This window comes from Scyliorhinus canicula, chromosome 1, assembly GCF_902713615.1.
Source record: "Scyliorhinus canicula chromosome 1, sScyCan1.1, whole genome shotgun sequence".
NCBI classification, from domain to species: domain Eukaryota; kingdom Metazoa; phylum Chordata; class Chondrichthyes; order Carcharhiniformes; family Scyliorhinidae; genus Scyliorhinus; species Scyliorhinus canicula.
In genome coordinates this window covers 29,128,153-29,147,922 of record NC_052146.1, presented here as the reverse complement: position 1 = coordinate 29,147,922, position 19,770 = coordinate 29,128,153, and the positions used below count along the sequence as shown (strand labels likewise).

At 47.0% G+C, this 19,770-nt stretch overlaps 2 protein-coding genes across 9 annotated transcripts in view; both read right to left on the bottom strand.

Moving 5' to 3' along the window:
* The window catches only part of LOC119953985 (protein-tyrosine sulfotransferase 2-like), a 129,823-nt gene extending 120,971 nt beyond the window's left edge, over positions 1–8,852 (bottom strand). For 3 of the 8 annotated variants that reach the window (XM_038778875.1, XM_038779054.1, XM_038778795.1), the window contains exon 1: positions 8,756–8,851. The gene's annotated coding sequence lies outside the window, so the exon portion shown is untranslated. The other 5 variants (XM_038779140.1, XM_038779219.1, XM_038778968.1 and 2 more) reach the window with 4 other exon arrangements.
* Positions 8,853–11,459: 2,607 nt separating this feature from the next.
* LOC119978339 overlaps positions 11,460–19,770 on the bottom strand; it is a 63,267-nt gene continuing 54,956 nt past the window's right edge. Inside the window, exon 11 of the mRNA XM_038819910.1 lies at positions 11,460–12,148. Coding sequence (XP_038675838.1) covers positions 12,067–12,148 — 82 coding nt within the window. The 3' untranslated portion in view covers positions 11,460–12,066. The remainder of the gene's footprint in view (positions 12,149–19,770) is intronic.

Sequence of the window (19,770 nt, the reverse complement as noted above, 5' to 3'; positions counted from 1 at the left end):
TGAAAGGCACAGAATTAAATGTCTATCACTTAAAGTTGCTCAATAGTATTAACAAATTCTCTTGATATCTAATTTGACTCTAATTCACTATTTCACGTACATAGTTTGCTATTTTTCTCTTTACCCAAGTTTTAATTGGTTAAGGAGCTAGAGCTTTGGACTTGACAATCACAAGATCCAGGTGCATCATCAACATCACCACTCCATTAATGGTGACAAATTATTAGTGACAACCATTTGTCTTGCAAAAATGATACAATCTGAAGGTGTGGTTAAAAGAAAAACTAATTCATAGCATTTGCTCCAAGATTCACTGCTTCAGTGATTTCTGAGCCTTTGTTAATGCTTGCCAAAAATGTAAAGCCACCAGATGCCCCAAAACATTAAGTAGCCTTGTCCTAGGTGTGATTAAAAGAAAAACTAATTCATAGCATTTGCTCCAAGGTTCACTGCTTCAGTGATTTCTGAACCTTTGTTAATGCTTGCCAAAAGTGAAAAGCCACCAGATGCTGCAAAACATTAAGTAACCTTGTCCTTTCATTTACACTACTCAAATTTTTTTTTTTTAAATAAACATTTTATTGAGGTATTTCTTTGGCATTATAACAGCAACAAGATTAACAATGTACATAACAAGGAGAATATAAACATAGTGCAAATTCTACCTCCCTCATCGCAAAATATTAATTACTCCTTTGGAGTTAAACACATTATGAATCAGCTTTAATTGAAGCATAATTATAAAAAGTCATATCAAATGTGAAATTTAAGAGGTTGTTAATCATTCCAGGTTGATTAAAATGTCAAAATAAGATTATATTTTATGAATTTTCAGGGTTTTTTTGGCCTGGTTTTGATCAAATAAAAAATAGGTGTAAAATTGTGTTTGATAACTGCTGAGAAACACATTGGGATGTTTTACTAAGTTAAGGCACGTTATTGCTGCATTAAGGTGATGTTACGGGTTATTTGTCAGCTTCTCAGTATTATCAATCACACACACTAACTAGCTTGGTGAATTAGTAGTGTTGCTTTAACAGCAGCAGTCAGTTGAGCAACCATCACTGGCTCTCATTTTGCACAGCATATGCACCTGGCAGCACAAGTTAAACTAGATGGATAACCCTATATATGTATTAAAAGAACACCAGTTCCAGCAATTGGCTCAAGCATAATTGTACATTGGGATTGTTGAAAAAGGACCCGTGCTTTGGAAGCAGGCAGGATTAGCAAAACACAGTAAAAGGACCTTTCCCCATGTTCAAAATATAGGTAATAATAATTAGAATCCTTATCATTGTCACAAGTAGGCTTACATTAACACTGCAATGAAGTTAGAACATAGAACATACAGTGCAGAAGGAGGCCATTCAGCCCATTGAGTCTGCACCGACTACTTAAGGCCTCACTTCCACCCTATCTCCGTAACCCAATAACCCCATCTCACCTTTTTGGTCACTAAGGGTAATTTATCATGGACAATCCACCTAACCTGCACATCTTTGGACTGTGGGAGGAAACCGGAGCAGACATGGGGGGAACGTGCAGACTCCGCACAGACAGTGACCCCAGCGGGAATCAAATCTGGGACCCTGACGCTGTGAAACGACAGTGCTAACCACTGCTACCGTGCCGCCCAGGTTATTACTGAATCGGTACAAAAGCGGACTACTGAAGATGCTGGAATCTGAAATAAAAATAGAAAAATCTAGGAATATCCAGCAGATCAGGCAGGATCTGTACAGAGAAACAGAGTTTACATTTAGGGTTATTGCCGACCCTTCATCAGAATTAAGTTGTCAACTGAAAATATCAACTTGTTTCTGTTGAGATACTGCCTGACCTGCTGAATATGTCCTGAATTTTCTGTTTTTATTACTGAAGGTGTAACCTGATTTTCCCCAAGCATCTGCTTGTATGATGGACTGGTTGTACCATGAAACTATTGTTCTAACTGAAACATTTCCTGTTCTCTTTGTACCAGATCTCAGGCTTATCTTTGATCTTTCAAGCAACACCCATACATAGACAATGACGGAATATTTATCGAGTGGTTAGAGGATCTTATTCCCCTTAGGAAACTAAAGCTATCCGCACCACATATCAGAGCTCAAAACTGCAAAAAGTGTTGAAAATTGTTTACAATTTACTGATTTGGACTCTCATCCTGCAACGTAAAAACAGAATTATCAATACATTAAATGTTAAAATATTTCTTTAAAAATGACTGCCAGTTATTAATAAAAAGACATTTTTCCACTCTGCCAACAGATAAAGAAATCCATTTCCTTGAAACGTGGTTTGCTTTTATAATACATATTATTACAGACCTGCTGGTACATTTCAGCACTTAAAATAACTCCACTTGCTACTAGAGCATAAAGCAAAAATCTAAAGAGCTTTCAACTGCACAGCCTTTTCCTCAGCCACAACAGTTTCTCGGTTCTTTCACTAAAACAGTAGTACTAAACAAATCATATTTTCTCTGTCCCTTTCATCTTTCCAGCCACGTGTGTCCCCAGTTTCCCCTCTCTCAATTCACTTTTACTTAGAATGCACTCTAAAAGGTAACAAGCATCCTTGAATGCCTCAAAGTGCCACTTCTTCACTTGTGGGCCTAGCTGAACAAAGACGAGTCACACTCGAGGCTAATTCGGTCTCCACCTAAACAGCCACACAAGTGTCACCCGACTAGAATAAAGAGCAAAAGCCCAGACAATTTTCCTTCAAGCTTAGAGGTCTGTGACCAACTGTATCATCTCAATGTTGTCCAGTCTAACAGCCAATTCAGCACTGAACAGGGATCAAATCAGAAACACAAATTTTTGTTAAACTCTCAATCCCTTCCTGTCCCATTATGCTTGTCCTTACCTGTCGTATAAGAAATGGTTGAGGACTCTCGGTCTGTACTCGTTGGAGATTAGAACGATTGGGGGGGGGGATCTTATTGAAACTTACAGGATTCTGCGAGGCCTGGAACGAGTGGACGTGGAGAGGATGTTTCCACTTGCAGGAAAAAGAAGAACCAGAGGACACAATCTCGGACTAAAGGGACAATCCTTTAAAACTGAAATGAGGAGGAATTTCTTCAGCCAGAGGGTGGTGAATCTATGGAACTCTTTGCCGCAAAAGGCTGTGGAGGCCAAATCACTGAGTGTCTTTAAGACAGAGATAGATAGGTTTTTGATTAACAAGGGGATCAGGGGTTATAGGAAGTAGGCAGGAGAAAATATCAACCACGATTGAATGGCGGAGCATACTCGTTGGGCCGAGTGGCCTAATTCTGCTCCTTTGTCTTCTGGTCTACATTGCTATACTCATTTGCCACCTAAATCTTTTTCTAAAACTCCCTTCACCCGAGGCAACCCCCCCGTATTTATTTCTCAAGCTAGATTACCTAGTAACCATGTCTCTGTAATGTTGGTTACATCCAAATCATATTAGCTATTTACACCATTAGTTCATCTACCTTATTGCAGATGCTGTTTGCATTTAGATAATGAACTTCCCATTTCATCTTTTAAAAACTTCTATTCCCTGCTATGATTTTATTCATTGATGTACAATTTTCGTTAAAACTCTCAATCCCTTCCTGTCCCACTGTGCTTGTCCTTACCTACATTGCTATACTCGTCGGCCACCTCAATCTTTTTCCAAATCTCCCTTAACCTGTAACAAACCCCCCTCCCAAATACTCAGATTTTCCTACTTTCTGTTTACAGTCAGTTGAATAGTTGGTAATAGCAATAGATAAGTGGATATTTCAGCCAATCACAATATTCTGTAAGTACAAAAATGATCCCTATGGAAGATGCAGGAGTAACAATGCATGCTAGGAGGCCGTTTAATTATATGTTGAGAAATAAACTTTGCAGAAGACATCGATTTCCTGTGCATAAACCTAAATGCTGGTTATCTTGATTTTTGGTTCCTAATTCGGAGTCACAATTACCATCGTAAATTGCTACGTCACTATTCAATTCTTGGACATAAATAAGGGGGTCAGTCAGCCCATCATGCCAGCATCAGCTCTCGAAGATGAGAGGTCACCCGTCATTGTTTGATGGTTTTCACCTGCTGGAGCACATTGCAATATTGTCAAATGAGCTTACCACCTCAAACATGAAAAAATATGATGTGGAGATGTCGGCGTTGGACTGGGGTGAGCACAGTAAGAAGTCTTGCAACACCAGGTTAAAGTCCAACAGGTTTGTTTCAAACACTAGCTTTCGGAGCACTGCTCCTTCCTCAGGTGAATGAAGAGGTATGTTCCAGAAACATATACATATATATATATATATATATATATAAAATATATATATATAATATATATTATATATATATATAGACAAATTCAAAGATGCCAGATGTTTAGAATGCGAGCATTTGCAGGTAATCAAGTCTTTACAGGTCCAGAGATAGGGGTAACCCCAGGTTAAAGAGATGTGAATTGTCTCAAGCCAGGACAGTTGGTAGGATTTCGCAAGCCCAGGCCAGATGGTGGGGGATGAATGTAATGCGACATGAATCCCAGGTCCCGGTTGAGGCCGCACTCGTGTGCGGAACTTGGCTATAAGTTTCTGCTCGGCAATTCTGCGTTGTTGCGCGTCCTGAAGGCCGCCTTGGAGAATGCTTACCCGGAGATCAGAAGCTGAATGCTCTTTACTGCTGAAGTGTTCCCCGACTGGAAAGGAACATTCCTGTCTGGTGATTGTCGTGCGATGCCCGTTCATTCGTTGTCGCAGCGTCTGCATGGTCTCGCCAAAGTACCATGCTTCGGGACATCCTTTCCTGCAGCGTATGAGGTAGACAACATTGGCCGAGTCGCATGAGTACGTAACGCGTACCTGGTAGGTGGTGTTGTCACGTGTAACGGTGGTATCCATGTCGATGATCTGGCACGTCTTGCAGAGATTGCCATGGCAGGGTTGTGTGGTGTCGTGGTCGCTGTTCTGAAGGCTGGGTAGTTTGCTGCAAACAATGGTTTGTTTGAGGTTGCGTGGTTGTTTGAAGTTAAATAGTGGTGGTGTGGGCATGACCTTGGCAAGAAGTTCATCTTCATCGATGATGTGTTGAAGGCTACGAAGATGATGTCGTAGTTTCTCCGCTCCAGAAAGTACTGGACGACGAAGGGTACTCTGTCGGTTGTGTACCCTGTTTGTCTCCTGAGGAAGTTGGTGCGGTTTTTTGCTGTGGCGCGTTGGAACTGTCGTTCGATGAGTCGAGCGCCATATCCCATTCGTACGAGGGCATCTTTCAGCGTCTGTAGATGTCTGTTACGCTCCTCCTCGTCGAAGCAGATCCTGTGTATACGGAGGGCTTGTCCATAGGGGATGGCTTCTTTAATGTGTTTAGGGTGGAAGCTGGAGAAGTGAAGCATCGTGAGGTTATCTATGGGCTTGCGGTAAAGCAAAGTGCTGAGGTGACCGTCCTTGATGGAGATGAGTGTGTCCAAGAATGCAACTGATTTGGGAGAGTAGTCCATGGCGAGTCTGATGGTGGGATGGAACTTATTGATGTCATTGAGTAGTCATTTCAGTGATTCTTTGCCGTTGGTCAAAAGGAAAAAAATGTAATCGATGAATCTGGTGTATAACGTCCATTGAAGGTCCTGTGTGGTGAGGAAGTCTTGTTCAAACTTGTGCGTGAAGATGTTGGCATATTGAGGTGCGGATTTGGTCCCCATGGCTGTTCCGTGTGTCTGGATGAAGAACTTGTTGTCAAAGGTGAAGACGTTGTGATCCAGAATGAAGCGGATGAGTTGCAGAATTGAGTCTGGAGATTGGCAGTTGTCGGTGTTGAAGACTGAGGCTGTTGCAGCAATGCCGTCGTCATAGAGCACAATCATCGACATGGATACCACCATGACACACGAGAACACCACCCACCAGGTACGCAGTACATACTCGTGCGACTCGGTCAACGTTGTCTACCTCATACACTGCAGGAAAGGATGTCCTGAAGCTTGGTACATTGGCGAGACCATACAGACTCTGCGACAACGAATGAACGGGCATCGCGCGACAATCACCAGGCAGGAATGTTCCCTTCCAGTCGGGGAACACTTCAGCAGTCAAGGGCATTCAGCCTCTGATCTCTGGGTAAATGTTCTCCAAGGTGGCCTTCAGGACGCGCGACAACGCAGAATTGCCGAACAGAAACTTATAGCCAAGTTCCGCACACGAGTGCGGCCTCAACCGGGACCTGGGATTCATGTCGCATTACATTCATCCCCCACCATCTGGCCTGAGCTTGCGAAATCCTACCAACTGTCCTGGCTTGAGACAATTCACACGTCTTTAACCTGGGGTTACCCCTATCTCTGGATGTGTAAAGACTTGATTATGTCTTGCAAATGCTCGCATTCTAAGCATTGTCTGGCATCTTTGAATTTGTCTATATGTATGTTTCTGGAACAAACCTCTTCATTCACCTGAGGAAGGAGCAGTGCTCCGAAAGCTAGTGTTTGAAACAAACCTGTCAGACTTTAACCTGGTGTTGCAAGACTTCATAATGAAAAAAATGTTTACAACTCACCATCTGCACTAACCATGCATAAGAAGTATTGAAACAAAGCATTCAACAAAAAGTTTTAATAACACTTTCAGTACCTCTTTTAAACTGTTGAAAGGGCAATAGATGATTGGAGATAGACTGCTGGAATCAACAATCATTTCAAACATTTGCAGTCATTACCTTGCTAACTCTCAATGCACAATCACAAGGAGTACGCTGTTGTACACCTGGGTAGTCATCAAGTACGAAAGCATGATGTTCACCAGTTGGCTTAATGTCTTTAGTGGATGATGGGCAATTTTGTGGATTATTCCTGCAAAGTACATTTTTGAGAGATTGCACTTTAGGCAGTCAATCAAAACTTAGTAGCAGCCTCCTCCCAAGAGTAGAATGCTACGGTAATGAATGAACACTCATGTATTATTCACATAGAATCCACGGTACAGAAATAGGCCATTCAGCTTAATGGAGATACACTAGTGCCCTTTACTCTACCTCTCTCAAGTCATTCCCTTCTTTCCAAATATGCCAATTAGAGTACATTAACACTCGGGGGCAGAGACCTGTGCCCCAAGGTCCCAGTCAAATATTGAGCCTTAATTTTCAGCTGTCCTGTCTGTCGAATTTAGTTATTGGAATGGTTTCCTATCGTATTGTATGAAGATGACTTCTCCTTCCCGAGTCTTGCAGCCAGCACGTGCTCTTAGCACCATGCAGATGAGGGTGCAGGTTTGGGCAAGGCAGGTCAAATATGAATAATAACAAAATATTGCAGTTGCTCAAAATACAAAATAAAACATGATGACCCTTCCAGATCTATATGATCCTATGACAGTGCTGAAGGGGAATAGAAAGTCTCCGCCCTTCTATACAAGGGTCATATGGACTCGAAACAACTCAAGTTTCTCTCTGCACAGATGCTGCCAGACCTGAGTTTACCCAGCGCTTCCTGTGGTTGGATAAGATACGATCCCTTTTTAAATTCCAGGATCTGCAAACCTGAGTTATTGGCGTAGCCGAATCTATTAAAGCCAGAAGGAAACAAGCAGGGGGATTAGCAGCAGACTCACGGGTACATGTTGCCTCCCCAGTACCTTGTGTTGTGCATCCACAGCTTCTTTAACACCGCCGCTCCCCATGCACACGCCTGTTTCTGCTCCGCCACCAGTCGGCTGAATACATAGAATTTACAGTGCAGGAGGCCATTCAGCCCATCGAGTCTGCACCGGCTCTTGGAAAGAGCACCCTACCCAAGCCCATACCTCCACCCTACCCAATAACCCCACCCAACATTAAGGGCAATTTGGACACTAAGGGCAATTTAGCATGGCCAATCCACCTAACCTGCACGTCTTTGGACTGTGGGAGGACCCGGAGGAAACGCACACACACACGGGGAGAATGTGCAGACTCCACACAGACAGTGACCCAAACCCGGATTCGAACCTGGGACCCTGGAGCTGTGAAGCATTTAGCTGAAATCTCACATCAATCAAAGCCCAGTCAGTCCCCTTCCTCCTCCGCGGCGCTCATGCCCACTTGTCACAGGTGGGTGTAAAAGCGGGAGCTGGTCGGAAATTTCACACACAGGGGCTCACTTACCAACGGAACAATTATGCACGGCATTGAAAAAGGAGACATTGATCCAACCCTCCCCTCCCCACAAACTGATGCTTCACCCGGGAAAACGACAGCCAACGAAGACAACGTTGGGGGTGAGCACTGGCCAGGAATTGCTGGAAGCTGCAAAGGGAACTCGCGCATTCATACAGTGCCTTCCACCTTTGCAAGTGCGGGTCCCTGCCGTAACCTGCTGATGGTGGCTGAGCGATAAGGAGATGCCCCAAGGAGGTCTTAACGCTGCTCTCTCTGATCGATGCAAACCAATGTCACCACACTCCCAATCTCACTACTGTAACTCGTGCAGTGGTGCCCGGCAATGCAGCCTAGCGAGTCTGCACGTTGGTCCAAGGGAGGAGGGGATTTCCTGTCGCACTAATATGAGCCCCCCTCCCTCCGTCCATCTTCAGGTAGCAGATTGGCACAAACCTCAATAGCCATCATCACAAAACACCAGTCCAGTCACCATCTCCTTCGGCCGGCCACGGCACTCGCCATTATTATTTTTGAGAGAGCCCCCCAGCAGCCCGTTAGTTGGAGCGGAGTCAGCTCAGCTCAGTGAGGAGAGCCGGTACCTCCATTATCACCTACCCTCCCTCCGCAAGCAGCCCGACTTTACCTCACCAGTTGACGGAGGCACCCTCGCGCCGCTACCCGGCCATCTCGCGCCTGCGTGCACAAACCGGCCCCGCTCCAGCCGCTCAGGGCTCTCGAAAGCCAATTTAAATACTGATTTAAATACGCGAATGCGTCACCCGCAGCGCGCCCTGTCCTCCGCTCGGTTCCCGGAAGCATGCGCGCGCCTCTGTGGCCGTTGAGGGCGAAGCGATAGACATCTTTGCGATGGTGACATGGGTCCTGGCAGAGGCAATGCCGACGCCAAACACTGAAAGATCTGCTGAGGGTAAGGATTCTGTGGAACTCTTTACCTCAGAGTTAATGGCTGAGAAAGGTGCGTTCATAATGCGGCCAAATAGGTTGAGTATCAACTTGTAAATCTTTCAATGCATGCCAACAACAAGCGGGAAGAGGAGAGATTTCTGGACAGCAATGTGATAAAGAAATTGACACAGCACCTTCTAATGCGACTATTTGGGGATGGAGGAATATTTGCAATATTTTATTTGATAAATCCAGTTTGTTCTTGTGCCTTTCAAAAATATTTGTATGGAAAAAAAAAATCACTTTCCACCCATCTAACTTCACGCAAAGTAAACAAGAGATTTACCAAACATATATTAAATTCCCGTGCCAGCCTCCCCGAACAGGTGCCGGAATGTGGCGACTAGGGGCTTTTCACAGTAACTTCATTTGAAGCCTACTTGTGACAATAAGCGATTTTCATTCTTCATTATATTATTCTATTGCAAAACAGGGGCAGCACGGTAGCATAGTGGTTAGCACAGTTGCTTCACAGCTCCTGGGTCCCAGGTTCGATTCTGGCTTGGGTCACTGTGCGGATCCTGCACATTCTCCCCGTGTCTGCGTGGGTTTCCTCTAGGTGCTCCAGTTTCCTCCCACAGTCCAAAGATGGGCAGGTTAGGTAGATTTGCCATGCTAAATTGCCCTTAGTGCCCAAAAGGTGGGGTGGGGCTGTTCAGTTATGGGAATAGGGTGGGCTTGGGTAGGGTGCTCTTTCCAAGGGCCGGTGCAGACATGATGGGCCGAATGGCCTCCTTCTGCACTGTAAATTCTGTGATCTATGATCTTTTTCTTCCCAAGAAAAACATATATTAAATTTGATTGCAAAAAAATCAGGCTTTTTCTTCCCTCTATTAATAATTTGCCAATTTGTATTTGACATCAAGGGCGCGATTCTCCGAGGCCGTGCCGGTTGGGAGAATCGCTGGTCGCGCCATTTTATTGCGCGATGCCGTCCCGCCATTCTCCCAACTGGCGAGAACGGCCCCGCCAGGTTCTGCGCTGCGCCAGGCGGAGAATCGCCCGTGCCACTCAAAATGGCGATTCTCCGGTACCCCCGCCATTCTCTGGCCCGGATGGGCCGAGTGGCCGCTCTGGCCCGACTGGTTCCCACCGGCGCCGTCCACATCTGGCCGCTGCAGGGACGGCCTGTTGTGGGGGGGTTCCTTCACCGGGGGGGGGGGCCTCCGATGGGGTCTGGCCCGCGATCGGGGCCCACCAATCGGCAGGCCGACCTATCTAAAGGAGGACTTCTTTCCTCCGCCGCCCCGCAAGATCCATCCGCTATCTTCTTGCGGGGCAGCCTCGGGGAGGACGGCAACCCAACCCGCGCATGCGCGGATGACTTCATTTATGCGACGCCGGCAGCTTCATTTATGCGGCGGCGCTTTTTACTGGGAGCCAAGGCCCAGCGTGCCTAAAATACGCGACGCCACTCCTAGCCCCTCGGGGGCGGGAGAATAGGGGCTGGGAGCGGGCTCCGACCCTGGAGTGAAACACGCCGGTTTTCACTCCGGCGTCGGGACTTTGTCTCCATTTCGGAGAATCGCGGCCCATGTCCTGATACGCTTGTAAAATGCATCGACATTCTACATATGTAAATCAGGAGTCTAACACCTCCAAGGTTGGTTTGTCATGAGGCAACTCATATTGACACGAGGGAAACCAAACTGTGAGATTATCTGCAACCTGGAAGCTAATTTTTCTACACTTGAATGCACAGCCAGGAAAAATAAGTCACTCCTGACCCATTCCCACCAGCCAACATCACCCCCCACACCCGAATCTTCCTCACACTTCACCACCTGCCACTACCCCCTTCCCAGCCTCTTTCGCTAATCTCCCCCATGCCTGAAATCCTATCCCCACCCCCAATTCCCAGATCCACTTACCTGAGCCCTGCTGTGTCTCTAGCAGCAACTTTACTGAAGCTTCCGATCTTGCACTGGCTTTATGATAAACACGTCCAAGGCCTAGTATTGGAGGAACATTCCTAATCAGAGACAGGGAACATACCCTGGGAACACCCAAAGTCCTGAGCCTATGTGTGCTGAACTTGGATGCCGTAAGAAAGTTTGTCAAAGTAGTGATTTTCGGGGGTAGCACGGTGGCGCAGTGGGAAGCACTGCAGCCTCACGGCGCCGAGGTCCCAGGTTCTATCCCAGCTCTGGGTCACTGTGGAGTTTGCACATTCTCCCCATGTTTGTGTGGGTTTCACCTCCGCAACCCAAAGATGCACAGGGTAGGTGGATTGACCATGCTAAATTGCCCCTTGGAAAAATGAATTGGGTCCCAATTTTTTTTTTCAAGTAGTGGTTTTCTTTCATTTCCAATGTGGATATATCTAGCATCCAGGTAACATCAAGTGATACACCCCAATGGCAAAAAGATTGAGGGGGGGGGAGATGAATCAGAAACCAAACATTTCACAGCACAATATGTAGTCACCACATTTTTTCTTTCTAAAAACCTTAAAAAAAAATAATCATCATGCTGAAGTGACCAGTAATCATGCACACACTGGGCAATATAATGCTGGAAATTTGTTTCAAGATATCGAATGCATAAAATACTATAGATTGGGCAAGTACAGTTTTATTGAAACATCTGATAATGCCGCTAGCAGATTCCATTACCTTTCAGTTGATACATCTGCCATAACCACATAGGATGTGCTCAGGGGCAATGGAGGTGGTCCGAATTCTAAAACTATATAGGAGCCTTTTATCTTTTGAACCCTAAAGCTGTGCTCATCTGTGGTGAAAGCAGCCTCTATTTAAAATATGTTTTTTATCCCCCAATTCACTGTCAGGTATGTTTTTAAACTACGCAGAATTTCTACTACACAAGAAAAGCCGACTCATTCCCACAGGTCTATGCTGGTGCTTTTTATGAATGCGAGGAGTCTCCTCCCACCTTACTTCATCTAATCGTCAACAACATATCTTTTTAGGCAGAAAAGGAATATAAGGATACATTGAATTGTGATAGAAATATATGGAAATATCATTAGAAATGCTTGTGCTTTGAAAAAGCCCTTTGTACTGCCCAGTCACAGATATGAACCGACCAGAGAACCACAGCTGACGAGCTATAAATAAAAAAAACAAATTCAATATTGAGAACTTAAAAACAATTCTCATCAGTACCAGAACAGGCGCCGGAATGTGGCAACTAGGGGCTTTTCATAGTAACTGCATTGCAATGTTAATGTAAGCCTACTTGTGATAATAAAGATTATTATAAAAAAACTAGATCTACAAGAAATACATTTTGCACTGAATGGCAAGCACCCATATAAATATCATAGATTGGCTTCCGGTGGTGACTATGGTGTGAGTGGTCGCACATTTGGTGGCTCCCGCTCATGGTGGGCATTTGGACCTCCCCCCCCCTCCGATTTATGGTGGATTTGATCAATAAAACAAGATGCTGGGGAAGTAGAAGGGGAGGGTTCCCCACCAGTAAATGTGGCCTTTCTGCATGAGAAATTTGCTCAGCAAAGAAAGGAATATCTGGAAGATCTGGACAGGGTGGTAGATCCGATCAAGGCAGGGATCGATCACATGAAGCAGAGATTGGAAGCCCAGGGTCAGGTGATCCAGAAGGTGGAAGAGGCGGTGGCTCAGCACGATGATCAACTAGCTGCGATGGCGGCGGAGATGGGCTGATGAAGGACCATCAGAAGACGCTGCAGGACAAGGTGGAGGATCTGGAGAACAGATCGCACAGGCAGAATCTGAGGATTGTCGGCCTGCTGGAGGGCAGCGAGGGAAAGGATGCTGGTGCATATATGGCACGTATGTTCGAGAAGTTGCTGGGAGAAGGGGCGTTAGCTCGGCCCTTGGAGTTGGACAGGGCGCACAGGACAATTATGAGGAAGCTGCTGAGGAACGAGCCGCGGAGGGCGATGGTGGTGCGAATGTACCAGTTCCTGGACAAAACTTTGATGTGGGCCAGGCAAACGAGGCACTGTTTATGGGAAGGCAGCGAGCTATGCGTCTATCAGGACCTGGGTGCGGAATTGGCCAAAAGAAGAGCAAGTTTCAAGTGAAATCGGCCCTTTTTAAGAAGGGAGTGAAGTTCGGCATGCTGTACCCAGCATGTTTGTGAGTCACATATGAGGGCCAGGAGCTTTATTTTGGATCGCCAGAAGAGGCGATATAGTTTATCACGGACAAGCAGCTGGCAGGAGATGGAGGATATTGAACTTGGGGTGAGTAGTTACGTTTGAGAACTTTTGTTAAACTTTTCTTCTGATTTTGTATGTATTGTTTTGCACTTAATTTGGGGCCGTTGCTCAGCTTTGTTTGCAGTTAACTTTGTTCTTGTTGGGAGATGGTGGGTAGAATTTTCTTTGTGTTTGTTGGGGATAGTAATGTTTGCATATGTATGTAAGTTGGTCGAGCAGGGGAAGGGGGAGGGGTCAGTGGGGACAGGATGCTTGGCGCCATGGGCGGGTGCTACCAGGCCAGATGGGCGGGCTAGCTCACGGAAGGCCAGTGGGGGCGAGCATGTGATAAGTTTGTTGATGGGGGTTGGGATTGCTATTTTGCTATGGGGGGGGGGGGAGGGGGGGGAGAGAAGAGGGAGGGGGTATAGATCTGACAGGCAACAGAATGGGGGTCGATGACGGTGGGCGCCTGCGGTTGGGCCTGAAGAGGCACGGGATATGGGCTGGAGGCTGGCCTAAGAAGGGATATGGTTGATCCGGGAAGAGGGGGGATGCCCCAGCAAGGTTGATCACATGGAATGTGAGAGGGCTGAATGGGCCATTCAAGAGGGCTCGCGTGTTCGCGCATCTGAAGAGCTTAAAAGGCAGATGTGGCAATGATACAGGAGACATACCTGAGGGTGGTGGATCAGACTAGGCTGAGGAAGGGGTGGGTTGAGCAGATATTTCACTTGGGGCTAGACTCTAAAACTAGGGGGTAGCGATTATGATAAATAAATGGGTGACATTTGAAGTGGGAAGCATAGTGGCGGACTCCGGGGGAAGATACGGTATGGTGAGTGGGAAGTTAGAGGGGATGTCGGTGGTGCAGGTGAAAATTTATGCAGCAAACTGGGACGACGCGGAATTTATTAGATGGGTGTTGGAGAAAATTCCGGATCTGGACTCGCATCGGCTAATCATGGGGGGGCGGGGCTTTAATACGGTTATACATCTAATGCTGGATCAGTCGAGTTCGACGAAATGGGAGGGTGCCAGCAGCTGCAAAGGAATTTATGGAACAGATGAGCGGGGTAGATCCGTGGAAGTTTGGACGGCCGGGATCAAAGAAGTTATCTTTTTTCTCCCACGTACACAAGGTGTACTCCCAATTTGACTTTTTCGTTTTGGATAGGGCTTTCCTGGCGGGTGTTTTAGATACCGAGTGCTCGGCGATTGTTGTGTCAAACCATGCTCCACACTGGGTGGATTTACGGGTTACCGAGGGGGGGTAGCACTCGCACTGGGAATCAGATGTCGGGCTGTTAGCAGAGGAGGAGCTGTGTGGGCAGGTGAGGGAGGCCATCCAGGATTATGAGAAGATAAATGACACTGGGGAGGTTTCGGCAGCAACAGTTTGGGAGGCGTTGAAGGCAGTGGTGAGGGGCGGGGGGGCTTATTTCCATACGGCCGCATAGGGAGAAGGTGGAGCAGGGAGAGATGGACAGGCTGGTTAGGGAGATTCTTCAGGTAGACAGGAGGTATTGGGAAGCCCTGGAGGCGGGGCAAATGAAGGAGCGGCGGAAGCTACAGATGGAGTTTGGTCTTCTATCTACAGGGAAGGCGGTGCGGCAGTTGAGGAAGGTGAGAGGGGCGGTATATGAGTATGGGGAGAAGGCCAGCAGGATGTTAGCACACTAGCTTAGGAAATGGGATGCGGCGAGGGAGATGGGAAGAGTGAAGGATAGAGAGGGCAACACAGTCTTGGACCCAGCGGGGCTGAACGAGGTGTTCAAGGAATTTTATAGCAGGCTGGACAAGTCGGAACTGCCAGCTGGGGTAGAGGGGATGAGGCGGTTTTTGGAAGGACTGGAGTTTCCAAGGGTGGAGGAAGAGTTGGTGGAGGGTTTGGGAGCACCGATTGGGCTCTTTGAAGTAGTGGCGGGATGAGAGGCTATGCAGACGGGCAAGGTCTCAGGGCCAGACGGGTACCCAGTTGAATTCTACAAGACATTGTCTGGGGTGCTGGGGCCCTTGCTGGTGAGTGCGTTCAATGAGGCAAGGGAACGAGGTGTTCTTCCCCCAACAATGTCACAGGCTTCGATTTCTCGGATTCTGAAGCGGGTGAAGGACCCAGAACAATGCAGGTCATACATGACAATCTCCCTTTTAAATGTAGGCACCAAATTGCTGGCCAAGATGTTGGCCTCGAGAATTGAGAATTGTGTCCCAGGGGTGATAGGGGAGGACCAGACAGGATTTGTTGAAGGAAGGCAGTTAATGGCCAACGTTAGAAGGCTCTTGAATGTTATCATGATGCTCTCCAAGGGTAGGGAAATCGAATTGGTGGTCACTATGGACGTGGAAAATGCCTTCAACCGGGTGGAATGGGAGTATCTGTGGGAGGTTCTGGGGCGGTTTGGTTTTGGGCAGGGCTTTGTAGACTGGGTCCGGTTGTTGTATTAGGCACCGGTGGCGAGTGTGTGGACGAACCGAGTGAGCTTGGACTATTGTAGACTGTACTGGAGGACGAGGCAGGGATGTCCACTCTCCCCACTATTGTTTGCCTTGGCTATAGAGCAGTTGGCATTAGCATTGAGGGCGTCAAAGGACTGGAAGGGGTTAGTCCGGTGGGGGGGATGTGGAGCATAGGGTCTCGTTATATGCAGACAACCTAGTCCAGTATATTTCTGACATGTTGGGAGGGATGGGAGAGATTATGCGGATCCTAGGGGAAATAGGTTGGTTCTCGGGGTATAAATTGAACATGGGTGAGTTCTTTGTGATCCAGGTTGAGGGGGCAGGAGAGGAGACGGGGGAGATGCCGTTTAAAGTGGTGGGAGGGAGTTTTCGACACTTGGGAATTCAGGTGGCATGGGGGTGGGAGCGGTTACATAAATTCAATCTGGCCCGGTTGGTTGAGCAGATGAAGGAGGACTTAGGCGGTGGGACATGGTCCCGTGTCACTGGCGGGGAGAATACAGACCGTAAAGGTGACGGTTCTCCAGAGATTTTTGTTTATTTTTCAGGCTCTCCCTATTTTTATCCCAAAAGCTTTTTTTAAGAAGGTCAATGCAATGATATCTGGGTTTGTATGGGCTGGTAAAACCCTGCGAGTAAGGAAGGTGCTGATGGAACGGGGCCTGGGGGGGGGGGGGGGGGCTGGCCTTACCGAACTTTAGTAACTATTACTGGCCGGCAGGGCAGCACGATGGCGCAGTGGTTAGCACTGCTGCCTCATGGCGCCGAGGTCCCAGATTCGATCCCAGCTCTGGGTCACTGTCCGTGTGGAGTTTGTACATTCTCCCCGTGTTTGCGTGGGTTTTGCCCCCACAACCCAGAGATGTGCAGAATAGGTGGATTGGCCACGCTAAATAGCCCCTTGATTGGAAAATCTGGGTAATTGGATACTCTAAATTTATTTTTTTTAAATTACTGAGCAGCAAATATAGCCATGATCAGGAAGTGGGTAGTGGGAGAGGAGTTGGTGTGGGAGCGGGAGGAGGTGGCATCATGTAGGGGCACAAGTTTAGGGGCATTGGTAACGGCGTCTCTGCCGTTCTTGCCGGCTCGGTACTCCACAAGCTCTGAGGGTATGGGGGCAGTGGCGGAAGCATCTAGGAGTGAAGGGAGCGTCGATGTGGGCTCCGATTTGTGGGAACCACAAGTTTGTGCCGGGGAGGCTGATGGAGCGTTTCATAGGTGGCAGAGAGCGGGGATTGAGAGGTTGGGGGACCTGTTTATTGATGGGAACTTTCCCTGTTTGGAGGAGTTTGAACTGCCAGGAGGGAATGGGTTTTGCTATCTGCAGGTGAGGGGCTTTGTACAAAGGCAGGTTTTGACCTTTCCACTTCTACCGCCCCAGTGGATACAGGACAAAGTAGTTTCGAAAACGGGAGTGGGGGAGGGGAAGGTCTTGGAAATTTATAAAAGAGCTCTTGGAGTGGGAGAGAACCCAGATAAAACGTAAGTGAGAAGATGAGATGGGTAAGGAACTAGAGGCGGGTCTATGGGAGGATGCTCTGACCAGAGTCAACACAACCTCATGTGCCAGGCTCAGCCTGATACAATTTAAGGTGGTTCACCGGGTACACATGGCAGTGGCCCGGAAGAGCAGGTTTTTTGAAGGGGTGGAGGATAGGTGTGTGCGGGAGGGCCCGCAAACCATGTCCATATGTTTTGGGCATGTCCGAAGCTTAGAGGATTCTGGCAGAGATTTGCCGATCTCATGTCCACGGTATTAAAGACAAGCCCAGAGGGCTCCGAGCCCAGAGGTGGCGATATTTGGAGTGTCGGAAGACCCGGGAGACCAGGGGGCGAGAGAGGCTGACGTTTTGGCCTTTGCCTCCTTGGTAGCCCGGAGATGGATCTTATTGGCGTGGAGGGACTCGGAGCCCCCAAAATCGGGGGTTTGGGTTAGCAACATGGCTGGGTTTCTTAGGCTTGAGAAAATCAAGCTCGCCCTAAGAGGATCAACGTTAGGGTTCGTCTGGAGGTGGCAGCCGCTTATTGACTTCTTCGGGGAAAATTAAACTGTTAGCAGATACAATGTGGGGGGGTTAGGGAACGAGGGGGATAGTGGGAGATAGTTTAGTTTAGGATAGATCAGCGAGTGAAGCAGAAGGGACTGGGGAACTGTGTAAAAGCCATGTTGGCTGTGTCTGGTTGTTAGTTGGGGGGGGGGGGGGGGGGGGGGGTTACTTACTGAGTTATGTTTACATTTGTATTTGTTCATAAATGCCCAAATAAAATGTTTTTTTAAAAAATTCATAGATTGGGAAATTTGGCCTCTTTTATTTCTATATAAAACACATGCAATTTTAAAAAGTGCGTAGTTGTTCACTTGAAAATTAAATTAATACGGCTAAAGTGCTTAGCACAAAATATTTTATAGGTGTTAATGGTACATGGCCTTGCGAATTGTTCTGAGCCATTCCAGTCAGGTTTGTGAAATTATTCACAGGTTACAAAGTATTGAAAAGTATTTACATTGCAGAACAGATCATTGAGCCCAACAGTGCACTCCTGCTCCAAAAGAGAATATTTTTGAACTTGCATTTTATTTTCATTTGTTCATGGGATGTGGGCATTGTTGGCTAGGCCAGCATTTATTGCCCATCCCTAATTGTCCTCGAGAAGGTGGTGGTGAGCTGCCTTCTTCAACCATTGCAGTCCATGTGATGCGGTGCACCCACAGTGCTGTTAGGGAGTTCTAGGATTTTGACCCAGCCACTGAAGGAATGGCAATATATTTATGAGTCAGGCTGGTGACTTGGAGGGGAACCTGCATACAGTGGTGTCTCTATGCGACGGTTGCTCTTCTAGATGGTCGAGTTCAGAGTTTGGAAGGAGCTGTCTAAGGAGCCATTGAGAGTTTTTATAGTGTATCTTGTTGATGGTACACACTGCTGCCATTGTGAATTGGTGATGGAGGAAGTGAATGTTTAAGGTGCTGGATGGGGAGTTTATCAAGTGGGCTGCTTCGTCCTGAATGGCGTCGAGTTTCTGAGTGTTGTTGGAGCTGCACTCATCCAGGCATATATTTATACGACTCTTTGTGCAAAGTAGACGCCTGAATGATCTTGCTCCAACTTTAATGTTATGTCCCCTTGTTCTGGGCTCTCGCAGTAAAAGAAAAATAACTCAATTAGATCAGCCCTGTAGGCAGGGGAATACAAGCCTAGGACTTGATACATTTCATTGCTTAACCCAATATAATTTTGTTGAATAAAGGCAAAATACTGCAGAACTTGGAAATCTGAAATAGAAACAGAAAATGCTCGATAAACTCAGCAGGTCAGACAACATCTGTGGAGAGAGAAACAGAGTTAACATTTCATCTATGCTGCACCCCTCCAAGACCAATATAATGTTCCAGGGGTATGGTGCCCAGAACTACATGCAATAATCTTAATCATGTCTAACCAAAGCTTTGTAGAATTAACTTAACTTGTTCAATAAAGGCGAGGAGAGTCAGAGGAGTAACACAGAGAAGAAGTTTATTTATAATACGTACTATTTACAAAGAGCCCCGGTTGAACCTCACCTGGTCCTCTCTCTCTGTCTGTCTGTTGGTTGGTTCCTATCAGGCCAACCTTATATACGACATGGTATCAGCTCCATAGTTAGCTGGGGAACTCATACTCCTCAAGCCACTCGGGTGAGAAAAGCAATAAACCCATCCCCGTGTGTTCCGTGCAGGTTATTGCATCCCTCCCCTCAAAGTCTGAAGACTCCCATAGGGAACAATGAGGATGATGAAGACGAGGTTAACAACACTGATGACGAGGAAGGAACAGAAGAATCCGGTGCAGCCCTGACGAACGGTGGCTGACGCAGATGCTTTGCCCTCAGCACATCTTTTTCTGGAAGTAGGACCGGATCAGCTGAGCCAGTAAACGACACTTGTGGCTGCACCGTCTGGACGGAGAACTCTCCGAAGTCGGCCAAACAAAGATGCCCAAGTCATAGACCCCAGAGGTCTGTGCCTGCTTATCAGAATCAGACGAGGGATATCAGGCATCCCGGCCTCACGAGAAAAAGACAACGTAGTCAGGTGC